A 13,025-nucleotide genomic window follows, 5' to 3' on the forward strand; every position below is an offset into this window, starting at 1 on the left:
GTCAAATTTCCCACCCTGGGGACGGTCATGGATGTCAAAATCCCTACCTGGATACGCTTCATGAAGTCAAATTCCCATGGGTTGCCTGCCCTGCCCCCCCCCCCCCCTCCTGGGGCAAACCATTGTTAGTTGCAAAAGTCAGATTGGTTAATAGTGTGTTTGTTGGTCAGGCTCCTGTATAAACAAGCTTAGCTGTCATTTCAGTCAAGATACAGTACAGACAAATGTACTTTATAATTAAAAATTTGTTTATTGCAAAACCTTGCCAGGCTCAGGTAAATGGGCAGCAGTCAAATTAAAGGAAACACAAATGGATGAACTTCATAATGTTATTATGGATTTCCCTATATATAGTCCTAGCCCATAGGACTGGAACTCAGGTTGAATGTTCGACAGTGTTTGTATGGTTTCCATTTCTTTGCAGAGTGATTGTAGGGTACAGTACTTTGTGACTGTCACCTGTAGTGTGTTACTGAAAATTTTCCGTTTTTATGACATTACACTAATTCTGAAGGACCTGAGGGAGTACGTAGTCCATGTGAAATAGTTATTGCATTCTGTTTCAGTTCAAATGTTTCACACTATAAACTATAAAATATATTTTTTGAAGGTAGCCAATTTTGTATCATTGATTCAAAGGAACTTTAATTTGACACTTGCATTAGACTTTTTACAGTCCCCTTTTCTTTCGCTTAAAGATCATTGTGTACTGAGAGGGCAGGCATCGGCAGTGTAGAACGGTTTGGGGAGGGAGGCAAGAAAAATAGAGGGACTGTCCTAAAATCACTACAGCTTGAATTCACGGAGCATGTTGTACCAGCAATGCAGGTGTTTGATAGGTCTTTGGACAATAGATGTTAATTTGCATTCAACAACAGGTTTAGTTTAAGCTGCTGGCACTGACAAGTCGCCTTTTCTATAAAATGCTTTCATAATATCTGTTTGCCCAACTTAAACTTTTGTGTTTTTTTGGATCTTCATCATTTTGGGCTGACAAAACTGGGGAAGGAATGAATTTCTGATTGGCATTAAGCAGGGCAGACTCTTATTGACATTTTATGAAAGAGGGATGACACTCCTGGATTTAGGAAAGGTCATTCTACTACATCTGGTTCACATCTGTTTTATTCAGCATACCTGATGACATATTGAAAGCAATGAACCTGAGCGAATGTACTCTGCTTGTCTTTGCCGACTTCTCGAAGGCATTTGACACTGTAAAATATAGGTCTGTCTTTGAGAAAATGAATGCTCTTGGTTTCTCAAAGTCAAAGCTTAAATGGACAGTCAACTACCTCTGTGGAAGAGAGCACTTTGTTCAAACTGATGACCATATTTCAAAACCTATTAGCGTTAACTTTGGAGTCCCACAAGGTTCAATCATAGGTCCACTCATTTTAAACTTATATGTGGCTGATCTGCAAGGAAAACTAGATTGTGCTTGCCATCAATATACGTAAGCTATCATGCTTTTGAAACAGCCCAGCCAAGAAAATGTTGTAACACAGTTTCTGCCGAAGAAATTGAAATTAAAGCTTAAAGACGGAGAAAGACGACCCATGTCAGAAATGTATGGCTTTTTATCTGGAGGTTTAACCACTTTAATTTGTGATGAAGCAAGCATGCTTGCTGCTTCAATTAGGAAAAATAATGTTTCAACTGTGCATGTTAGCCTATTTTATTTGGAAGAATGTCTTATATGTAGTAACTGTATTATATAAAATCACTGTTCCAAAAGGAGATGTTTGTGTTTACAAACACGCAAAATCTATGCTAAAAGTGTCTCGCTTGTTTTTCATCCCAAGCGGAGTTTCTTAATTAATGAATGGTAAAAGGCATGAAATTCCTGTCACGCCCCCTCAATGCATGCTGCAGTGATGTTAGGATAGTCCCTCTATTTTTCTCACCTCCTCCCAAACTGTCCCCTGCCCCCTAAGTAGTTTAGACACTCATCTGAGATAGCTGCCCATAATGCAAAGCACTCGATCTCGACTACTGTTTGGAAAAATATTGGACTGTGAACAGTCTATTCTTGTATCCGTGTATTAAATAGCTTTGAGCTATTAAACTTGCATTGAAATAAATTTTCTATTTTTCCTACATGTAGGTGATCCCGCTGGTCTTCCATGTCGTTTCAATTTGGATTATCATGCTTTTTCCACGTGAGTTCTTTAAACCCTGTATTTATCCTTTTAAGTTAACTTATAATGATTATCATAATCATTATCATACTAATAATTATTTTCATTGTCGTGTTATTCCAAGCTTCCCTTAAATATTATTATTGTGACTTCTACTGTAGACATGTGCTTGATATATTAAATTGTGCATGCTTGCATTGTGCATAAAGCTCTCCATTCATCTCCTCTTTCTGTTTCACTGTCCACTCACAGAACTGTTTAGCAGCTGTGCAAGGTTGTTAACAACCTGTGATAATTGCCACAGTAGGATACTTGCCAAGTATTCCACCTTCCTATTTGGTACAATGAAAGAAAAAAAGTACAATTAAATTGACACCACTCCACCATGCTCAGTTGGAACCTTTTGCCAGAAGAAAAAGGATCGGTTGATCAATAATGACATGATACACAAGGCAACTAAAGCTTTAATAACAAGGTAACTCACAAGGCCTAAAACAAGGGAAAACAGGCGAGCGAGGCAAGAAGTACTGGCGTGACCTCTTTCTTGTACATGTAGTCTCTTTATCTCGATGACAGAGCACTGTGATGGTTCTAGCAGAACAAATAGCAGACGATTCACTCCTTTCAACTTAGAATTATTGACATGAAACTTGAACTGCAGTGTAGTGAAGCAGAAAAACGTGTCTTGACTAACAAATGTTCTAAAATATTTAACTTGTTTACCTTTACATTCAAAAAGTTAACAGCAATGCCCAACTCACAAAGTAATCAGTCTTTCATTGTTGCTTGTACTGGTTGAACATGAAATACCATCCTTAATAAACTTGACAAAATACATAACAGGCAAAAAAAGGGCAGTCTACTTTCTTCACCAAAAAGCACATGGTCCTTAGCCTGCAAGGGACAATTGGGTAACCACAAAGTCTGTAAAGTCTAAATTTATTGCGGTGAAAAAAGAAAGAAAAAAAATTGTTGAACAAAGCTAAATTCCCAGCACAAACGCAGGCCGGAAGGAATTACAATATACATAAATGGCTAACATAAGCAGGGACAGCATATTTGCAAGTGGGAGGAGCGGGGGGATGGGAGGGTCTTGAAAACAAATGCCTGAGATGCGTGTTTGTAGGGGGGTCTTGGAGCATCCTCTAGAGGCTCAGAAATGGCGTGAGATATTTCTTTTAAAAAACTCTGGATAAATTGTAAAATGACAGGAACTTCTAGTGCTTACAGCAATATCATGCAGGTTTTGTAAACTTGATACATATATTTCTTAGCCTTCCATATACCCGCCTTTAGTACACTGGCCTGCATTTTTATTCAAGCTCTTCATGTGCTGGGAAGGAAGCGCACACTGGGAAAATGTTAAAACATGTAAACACGAAAAGTTTTCTACAAGCAAATGGTCAATTTCTTGTAAAATCTCGTCACAAAATAAAGCAAAGTTATCCATCGATCTGAGAATGTTGTAGAATGATACCACTAAAGAACACGTGTGCACACTGTGATTCCTTTGTGCCAGTCTCCGGTAAAGCAACTTTTTACCTGACCTTTTTCCTTTCCTTTTCTTCTTCTTTACTCCTCACATGTACCTCATACTAAAATAAAATAAAAATTCATCTAGAAAAGTGGAGGTGGGGGGCTGGTGAGATATGTCCAGGATTAATACGAAAGTTACAAAATTTGCAAAATTTTACAACAGTGCTTTCAAAATTGCAAAAACAACGAAATTTTTCTAGTCTATTTACAAAAGGGACGAGGGAATGTAATTGAGGCTGAGGAAGTCCCTCAACGAAACAGCAAGAGTTACGAAAACTAAAAAAATTGCTAAAATAACAAAAATTACGAAATTTTGCTAGGCCACTAATGAAAAGTGCTGAGGAAATATAACAGTGAAAATTAATGGCCTGGCAAAATTTCATAATTTTTGTTATTTTTTGCAATTTTCCTAGTTTTCATAATTTTTGAAGCACTGTTGCAAAATTTGCGATTTTTGCAAATTTTTTAACAGAGTTCACTCCTGGACATATGTTTTAGCTCTTTTACTGAGTGTAACATCATCTTCAAATCTCTAGTTTGTGAGGAAATAGCTAGGAAATTATACTCTCTGGACCTTGAACAACCCCTCTCTTTTCAGTGCAGGACTGAATGCCTACTATCCAGCTGGTGTAAAGATGGGAGATTCACTCCGTAAAGCTTTGATAACCTCATCTATGAAATGGTGTTCGGAGGGAGAACCCTTCAAGTGTATGCCAAAACTGCGATAAAGCAAATTTATTTGCTCTAAGAATTTGTACATTGTTTTGCAGTTTCTGGATCTCTTGTCTTCTTTGTGGTCACTTTTGTATGATGTTTAAGACTCCTATGTTTATGCTTTCACATCTTTCCCATTTCAACAACATACTGTCAATATCTGAAGGAGGTCAACACAATCTTATACCCAGAGTCTTCAGGCTTTCTGGTCAGCGGGGCAACGCATTGCCCCACCGACCAAAAAGCCTCTGGGTACGAGTTTGAGGTCAACAAAGTTGTCTGAAGACGTCTCAGAATCTCATGCACTTTGTGTTCAGACAATCAAGTGAGGGAGATGTAAGGTTACATGAAGCATGCATACATAAATAGGTGAGTGACAAGATTGTTCCCAGGTCTCCCCAGAGTTGTGTGGGTATGGGACTCTGTAAATCTGATAAATGAAGTGTAATGCGAGGCCTTAAGTCTTTTTCTGAATCTCAAGAAAATTGACACAATTGACTACTATTTGGATTCAAATTGGTGACAAAATTGGCTAAGCCACCCTTCTTTGATACTAATTCTTAGTTTTGTTGTCACTGTTGTCATTTGACCAGGGGAGGTCGTATCTTGTAGCTAGGTGAAGTATCATCCGGATGCACGTGAGGAGATCGATCACGCTCTTGTGTAAGTTCTTGGTGTAGAAGTATCCCCACAAAATCTTATTGGTGATTCCGTGTAGCCCAAGGGCCTCCTTCTGTTAAATCTATAGATTGTAGGTGTATTCCCTAAGTTTTGGGCATTTGATGCCTTCTGGCCTCCTTAGACGGCCCCTAGCTGGGTGGCTGTCCGCCATATTGGCCGCCTTTTCTACGAAGTGTGACAGAAAAAAAACTACACATTGCCCTTGGAAAAAATTTTCTTTCACGAATGTGAATCACAAAGATAGTTCAGAAACTATAGAAAGAATTCCAGAGGAAACAGGACCTTAATAACGCCTCAAGGTGAAATAACTTCGATTTTCGGGGGCCCTGAAAATGGCAAATGAAGAGCATGAGTTCGCAATGCAAACTTGGTGGGTGAGATTCTTTAAGCTCTGTTGCTACTTTTTGGGCCATGCCACTTGTTAGAATTTACCCTCACATCTCTGATATTCCTGAACTTGAGCCCAGTACCGAAACAGCCTAAATGGAGATCAACCCTCTATTCCTCAAGCTTGTCAAACCTTTTTCGCTGCTTTCCTTGATTGTTGAACATCTTTTTAGCAAAATGCAAGCCAGGAATGACACCCCCACTTTGTTAGAATTTGCGTATCTGTTTGGTCCCTACCATAAAGGAACTCCGGAAAGAGTTAAAGGGTAAATCTCATAAACTGTGCATGTGTGAGTCGAAGTGCAATGCAGAATTTTTCAAGATTGATCCGGCAAAAACAAAATGGCGGTCACAAGTGGTGGAGCTGGCCATAGTGGTAAAAGATAAAATTTGGGTTGCAAGAGGACAATCTCTGATCTGAAGCAGTATAAAAAAGATTGGGTTTAGAAGATAAGATATTTCAGTTGTGGCTTCTTGTGAAATTAGTGGCAGGATATGAAGGTTCCAGCAATCGTAATTACCCGGCACATTTGCATACAGTGAACCCCGTCTTACGGCCTCCTTGATACGGTCACCTTGTTATTATGGCCACCTTTTTTGGCCGCGTGGCAAAATGGCCATACATTTTCTTGTAAAAAATCCTCGTTAATACGGCCACCTGTTAATAAGGCCAAATTTTTTTGGCCCGTTGGTGACCGTATTAACGGGGTATCACTGTATTCTCATTCTTGTACATTTTTTTAATATTTCAGCCTAAAATCGGCAGAAAAGTAAGGATATTCAGCATGGACAGGAAAAACAACATTCTTATTTTAAAAAAAGAGTGTACCTGTGAAATTTAACATCCTGCAAAGGACACTAATGAGCTGGGTCCAGGATGAAAAAACATTGCAGGAAACTATCACATTCACGGACATAGCAAAATCAATTGGTTATTCAGATCTAGAAGGCACTTTAAAGAAAATTAAACAAAGCAAAACCCTTATTTAGCCACAATAGAGAGCTTTATGTTTAAAAAGAAAATGCCCTTGCATCAGAGGGCAAATCCTGCTCACGATAAACAAACACCAGAGAAGAAACTCACTCGTGCCATGACCTCTCAGTGTGAAACAAGTGGCAAAAATCACATATTATCTCAGTCAAAACTTTAAAACCCTCGAGAGCGTAATGTACCTGCTAGAGAAAGAAGACGTGTTGGAACAAGCAGCATTTGGGCAGGTAGTGAAGGTCATGTTGCTGTTCCCTCCTCTACATGTAGGTCTCTCCCTCTCCCCCTCTCTCTCCTAATATTTTTTCCCGCTTTCTTACTTCACGCAGTACTCCACTATCTGAATGCCTGGAACTGGCAAGTCGTGTGTTGACAGCAATTTCCCAAGAATGCACAGCTCATCAGGGCTCAAAGTTAGCGACCAGCTGGTCGCACATGCAACTAGATTTTTAATTGTGTGCCTAAAAATTCATGTGTGATTGCACTTGCGCGCCTAAAAATCCTGGAGATTAGTACGACTGAGCTTATTACCACTCAACTCTGCTTTCTCACCTGATCATCCTAAGATGACTCCGACTGGTTAGACATGAGACAGAAACTTGAAATAATAAATTCAATCGTAGGTATGACATAATCAGGCTCCAAACAATAAAGTTATCATTTTCCTTGCATTAGCGTGTGTTTTATTTGTCTTTTTCCGCTGTGGTTCTCCGAGTGCTCCATGTTTCCATTCCATCCCAGCCCTTTTTGGTTTTTTTCGAAGACTCCGCTGACACTTGCGAGTGAAGGCCACCTTTAAAAACACGTGCTTCTTGGCAATCGAGTTCACCGGTCGATGTGAAAGGTCAAGCCAGAGGCAAGAATGTCTAAACAACCTTGGTTAAGAGACTTTTTTTCTTCAAGGTGAGAACAATTGAAATAAAACAATGAATAAAAGAAGACCTAATCTGCATCAGTATGGAAGGGCCAGAATTACAAGCTTTTGACCCAACTCCAACAGTTGTCAAGTGGTTTAGCAGTGGTAAGAGACCAAGGCGTCCCAACCTTGCTTACAGAAGGTGGCCAGATGAACTAATTTGAGTTGCTTACTCATGGGACTCACTGGATTTTGTATGATCGAGTTAATGTTGTATTAACGACGTGGTTCTACATCCAAGTCTATATCAGCTTTAAACTACAAGTGTATTGCAAAATATCAAATGAAAGTTGTGAGCAGTAAACTGGCAGTGTATATTTTCTTAGTTATTCACGTTCATTTCAAAGGAAATGAATGCGGAATTTTTCTGTTGCCTTGAACGTACCATGAAGTGTAATACTTCTTGAGATTGAGAAGGTTAATTTAAAAAAAACGTAACAGTATTATTGTTATCTCCAATGTAGAGTAATAGCCTGAAGGTAGGAACAAACACAGATTCGTTCAAAATAAAAGATAACGTGCATGCAAATAAATGATTACTTATACAACCTCTGAGCTTTCTGATTTTTTTTGGTGCCTCAAATTTTTTGCTGTGCACCTAGAATTTTGGCAGTGCCCGTAGAAGTTTACACCTGGTAGCACAAGTGCTCCCAAGCCAAAAATAAACTTTGAGCCCTGCTCATGAGACTACCTCTTTATTAACCAAATTGTGGTTACCATTAATTCACTGGCAGTGGGTCACTTAAAGAACAATGTGATCAACTACCCCCTCAATTTGCAGAGTTGCCAAGCATCCCCAAATCATCAGTTGTTAAAATGGCCAAAAAAGATCTAGAAACCCCTCCTAATTGGAGGGATGCATTTAACAGTCCGACAGCTAACTGTTAGAAACCAGAGGACAAAAGACAATGTGGGAATACTTCTTCTGTATGCTTACACGCCTGTTCTGGTAATTTTCCAAGATGTGACAAAGTCACTGTTCGGTTGACCAGCTAAGCAGTTTGATTGTGTGATTGAACTGTATGGGACTTTAGGGCCAATTGGCCTACTAGAGCTACTAACAGCAGTGCGCACCATTTCTTCAGCATTTTTTCAAATCGTAATGGTCTGGATGAACTTTTGTATATTTGATATGACATAGCTGTGATCCCTGGGTCTTTCAAGTGCTGATTTACATATTCTTCCACCCATTCCTGATGATGATGATCACCAGCAGCATCATCAGCAGAACATTGTCATCATCATCATCATTTTATATCAAACACCATGAATGTATTGGTATTTGGTCAGCAGGGATTGATCTTCTCAAGATCTCTAGGGGTCACTGGCTATGCAACAAGGCCATTAACTCAGTCCATTTTTGATTCCCTTTCACCCCCTCCTAATAGTGTGAGCTGATAAAAGCAAACTTGATTTCTGGATTGCTCCAAATAATACATTATTCAAAGTACTTTTTCTTATTTCTATTATTGATAATTTGTTATCATTTTTCAGGGACAGGCGTGTGCCTCTCAAGACATTTCCACTGCAAGGTACTTTGATCAATACCAACACCATTGAAGCATTTAGAACTCTTGATAAAAAGGAGTTGATCCATTCAACTGGAAGACAGGTACTCTCTATTTTATATGACCTATGATTTACTTAGTGCCATTGGCTAATATGATATGTTTCAGGGACAAATTTGAGAACGCCTCCACTGAAAGAAAAAGAGATATTATTATTCACACTACACTGACTGACTAATCCCGATTTCTTAAACCCTCCAATTTTTCAAAATTCTCAATGATTCAAACCAAACCTAACTTCCCATCACCAGTCAAATACTGCAAGTTTACCTCAATTTTTTAAACCTTTCAATGATGCAAGGAATGCTTCAATTCATGCATGCAACCAAGACAGAGGACTAGAAAATTATTGTGATTGTCACATTACCGGTAACCACTATGAACCATGTTACTGTATATACCCCAATTCTCCATAACAGCCATGTGGAATCACGTCCCTTATACAACTTGTGGCATCATTGGTTTCAGTGCTCATAAAGAACCTGAACACATGTCTTTTGAAGGAGAATGAGAGCAAACTGAGCCAATTCAGCCATACAGACTGAAAAAAATAGTTAACTTGTGTAGTTTTGACCTGAAAATTCAAATGAAAATCTTATTCCACTACCTACTTGTGCTTTGGATCATTCCTTAGGCAGTTTTGAGAATTGTTTCCCACTGACACAAGAAACCTAGATAATGCCCTAATAAATAAGGGAAAATGTGGGAATAAAGAAAGGCGAAGGAATCAGAGAAGGGAGCTGCAAAAAGGGAAATGTCAAGGGCAGTATGACTTTTTGTCCAAAAACTATGTACAAATTTTGCTTTTTGCACGTGCTGGGACTTCTAGAGCTCTAATAAACTGGAAAACGAGTACTTGTAAATTTCCAAATGGAAGATAAAAATTTTCTATCCACACTAATCTAGATAATATTACAGCTGTATTTATTCACTTTAGTATGGATGGCAAGCCTTGTAAGAACTACATGTAGACTCACTGAAAGGCGATTTCAACTGGGATGCAATAATACTGTACAGCTGCCCGCCTCTTCTCAGAAAAAATCACTCCTAGACCATAAATCTATTAAAGCAAATCTGTAGACAATGATATTGAGAGTGATAATTTGTCGGAAAACCCATTCACAACAACCTAGACTATACAGAATTATCGGTACTGCATGAAGGTGGTAAGTTAACCAGAACAGACAGGGAACAGCTTTTGAGAAGAAAAGAACCAACTATATTACCCATCAAGATAAACGGGTGAGACTGATAAAGATGATCAATAGAAGCACAAAAATTGACCTTTGTATAGTTAAAACCCTGAATATACTTGATAGACTTTCAGTAAAGTACGGGTGATTCACATAAAAAGGAATGCTTGTTTAAGCAAGCTGTAAACTTTCAAAGTTTATCAAGTGGTAACTTTAAGCTCTAGGATGCCAACTCACCAAACCTTGCACTAGTAAGTAACTTGATTGCCTGAGTACTCTATTTCTCTTTCTCGTTTGAAATTAAAGCTCCCGGTGAAGCTTTACGTTCTCAAAGCTTTGCCACTTATTTGTCCTCTTGCCAAGCAATGAGACTATGAGATGAACTTGTGTGCAAAGTTCTTAAAGTTCCTTTTTTCGAGATTTAGACCTCCAACGAGGCATGTCAGAGAAAGAAATCAATTTTTAAACGGACTCTGCAAAGATGGACAAACGTGCTTTATGGATCACACAACGCCCTCTGTGTTACTGGGTTAATCATTGATAGTGTTCATTGTCTGACGGAGAAATCAACTGATTTTATAAACTGGGCACAGGCAGCCCAGTTACCAAAGACCTGTGCCGTAAAGGACCAAATGTGGTGTAGTGCAGAAAAGGTCTTTTTAGCATTATGAACAAAGGCCTGCATAGTGACTTATAAACAACATTTTGGGTAGTTTAATTAATAACTGGTTTTAGGCCAAATTCAGAGTATATTAAGCAAAGCTTGTTGAGGCTTTAACTTATTTGGATCAGACTTGACAATGTGTAGTTATCTAGAAAAGATCTATTTTGATACAGATATGGGATGCTATATGTTCAGGGAGAGCTGTGGAAGATCCATCATTGCTTTGCCAGTTTGCACTTCTAACCTTTGCAGTAAGTTACTCTATCCAACCCTTTCTTTTATCAACTCCACCATAACTACCAAAAATGGTAAAATAAATCAGTAGCAATTAATTAATTGTGTCTGACATGAGGGGAATGCAACACATAATCTTAGGGTTTTTTGGGTGGCTTGATTTAAGTACAATGGGACCTCAATTTAACGAATCTCTATATAACAAAGTCCTCGGTATAACAAACTGTTTTTTTTTTTAACCCCAGTAATTAAAAATATATGGAAAAAAAACCTCAAAAACATAATAAAACATAATCTTTATTTAACGTGGGAGAAACACTTAGCTAAAGCTATTTTGCAGGTATAACAGTATAACAAAACCTTCTTATAGCGAACATATTTTCCCAGTCCCGTAGCCCCCTGTCATATCAAGGTTCCACTGTATTTATTTATTTTTAGGATTTTTTGGGTATTAAAAACAATCTGAAGATTCATGGTTACCCAGGTATCCTGGCCTCATTCATTTGCATTATAAAAACAATAGGTGGGTTCACACTGGACTTTTCAAGTGCACTTGAGACTAACTTGTGTGTGAACAGGTCCTGTTTGACTTGACTGATCTTGACTATTCGTACTTAGTTGCCACAGAAACTTCAAAACCTCAAAGTGCTAAAGTGCGCTCTCAAGTAAGGTCAAAACCTTCCTTGACACTGCACTTATCCAATCAAAGCATCGGAGGTATATTATCAAAGTGTCAATCATCCTGAGCCGCAAATTTCACTCTAGCAAGCGTGCAAGTGAGAAATGATTAATGATTGAGGATACTGATCTCCACAAAATGTAGGTAGGTTGTAATTGGTATGCCCTAACAGTGCTGTTCAAGAGATTATATTTACTTGTAACCGTTCCTTGTGACCTTGACTGCAAATAGACGCAGAAACCTCAATCAAACCATGTCACAGAGCCCCGACTAAACTTCCCCTGTGTTTATTTGAGAATGTAAATTAACCTTTTTAACTTGTACACTAGCTTGTCTTGCAACAGTTTAATATGTTTTTTTTGTTTTGTTTTGTTGGTATCTGTGATAAGGACCTCAAGAAGTACAAATTTTACTATTGGTTTGCTTTCCCTGCCCTGTGTCCTGATGTTAATGCTACCAGTGTGACATCTCCCATCTTGCTTGCTGATTACTTCACCAAATCACAGGTACCTCTGAAATGAAACTTCTTAGTTTTATTTCTAACTTTGTATCCTGTAATATTATTATCTTCTAATCTCACACATTGTTTACAGTGGTTTTGATGCAGGTTCACATCAACCTTTTAGCTTCTCATTATATTCTCCTTTGTCATACAAATGAAATGTGACTATGTATGTTTGCATGCTTGTGTGCATACATATTCATAGCTACATTGGTGAGCGTACATTGGTGAATAACATGGTGACTGAATAGACCTTGTCACAGTTTTCGACGCCATCTTGACGAGTAGGCAAACGTGTGAGAAATTACAGTGTTTGTATGAGAATCTAATGTCGAATGATTTCCGTAAAATGGCCGTTCTGAAAAAAAATATGACTTGTAAACTAAAGCTACAAAACAAAGGATTCTACTTAAAAATTTTTTTGGGCGTACTTGTGCTTAAATTTCTCCAGAGGCTTGCTTTAGATTTTCCATACATTTGTCTCTAATTTTTCCCAGGACTTTCTTACAGACAAATGTATAGAAAATTTTAAAAAGTGGTTCTAAGTCTTCAAGCGCATCTAACGCCCGCAATTTTTTTCAGTAGATTCTTTAGGAGTGAAGCTTTAGTTTACAATTCATTTTTGTTTTCAGAAGCGGCATTCGACGGAAATTATTCGACATTAGATTCTCATACAAACACTGTAATTTCTCACGTGTTTGCCTACTCGTCAAGATGGCGTCGAAAACCGTGACAAGGTCTATACCTTGAAGGTGATTCTCTTAGTAATTTTGTCAAGGAGACTAGGTGTCTCATACATGTACAGCCAACTCTTGCCCTGCG

General features: G+C 38.4%; 1 protein-coding gene across 3 annotated transcripts in view; it reads left to right on the forward strand.

Moving 5' to 3' along the window:
• Positions 1-13,025, forward strand: part of LOC140947270 (ubiquitin-like modifier-activating enzyme ATG7) — a 36,786-nt gene that overhangs the window by 2,285 nt on the left and 21,476 nt on the right. For 2 of the 3 annotated variants that reach the window (XM_073396326.1, XM_073396328.1), the window contains exons 2-5: positions 2,108-2,162; positions 8,858-8,975; positions 10,962-11,039; positions 12,091-12,207. In XM_073396326.1, coding sequence (XP_073252427.1) covers positions 2,108-2,162; positions 8,858-8,975; positions 10,962-11,039; positions 12,091-12,207 — 368 coding nt within the window. The remainder of the gene's footprint in view (positions 1-2,107; positions 2,163-8,857; positions 8,976-10,961; positions 11,040-12,090; positions 12,208-13,025) is intronic. The other variant, XM_073396327.1, reaches the window with a different exon arrangement.

The sequence above is a fragment of the Porites lutea genome, chromosome 9 (genome assembly GCF_958299795.1).
Source record: "Porites lutea chromosome 9, jaPorLute2.1, whole genome shotgun sequence".
Lineage (NCBI taxonomy): Eukaryota > Metazoa > Cnidaria > Anthozoa > Scleractinia > Poritidae > Porites > Porites lutea.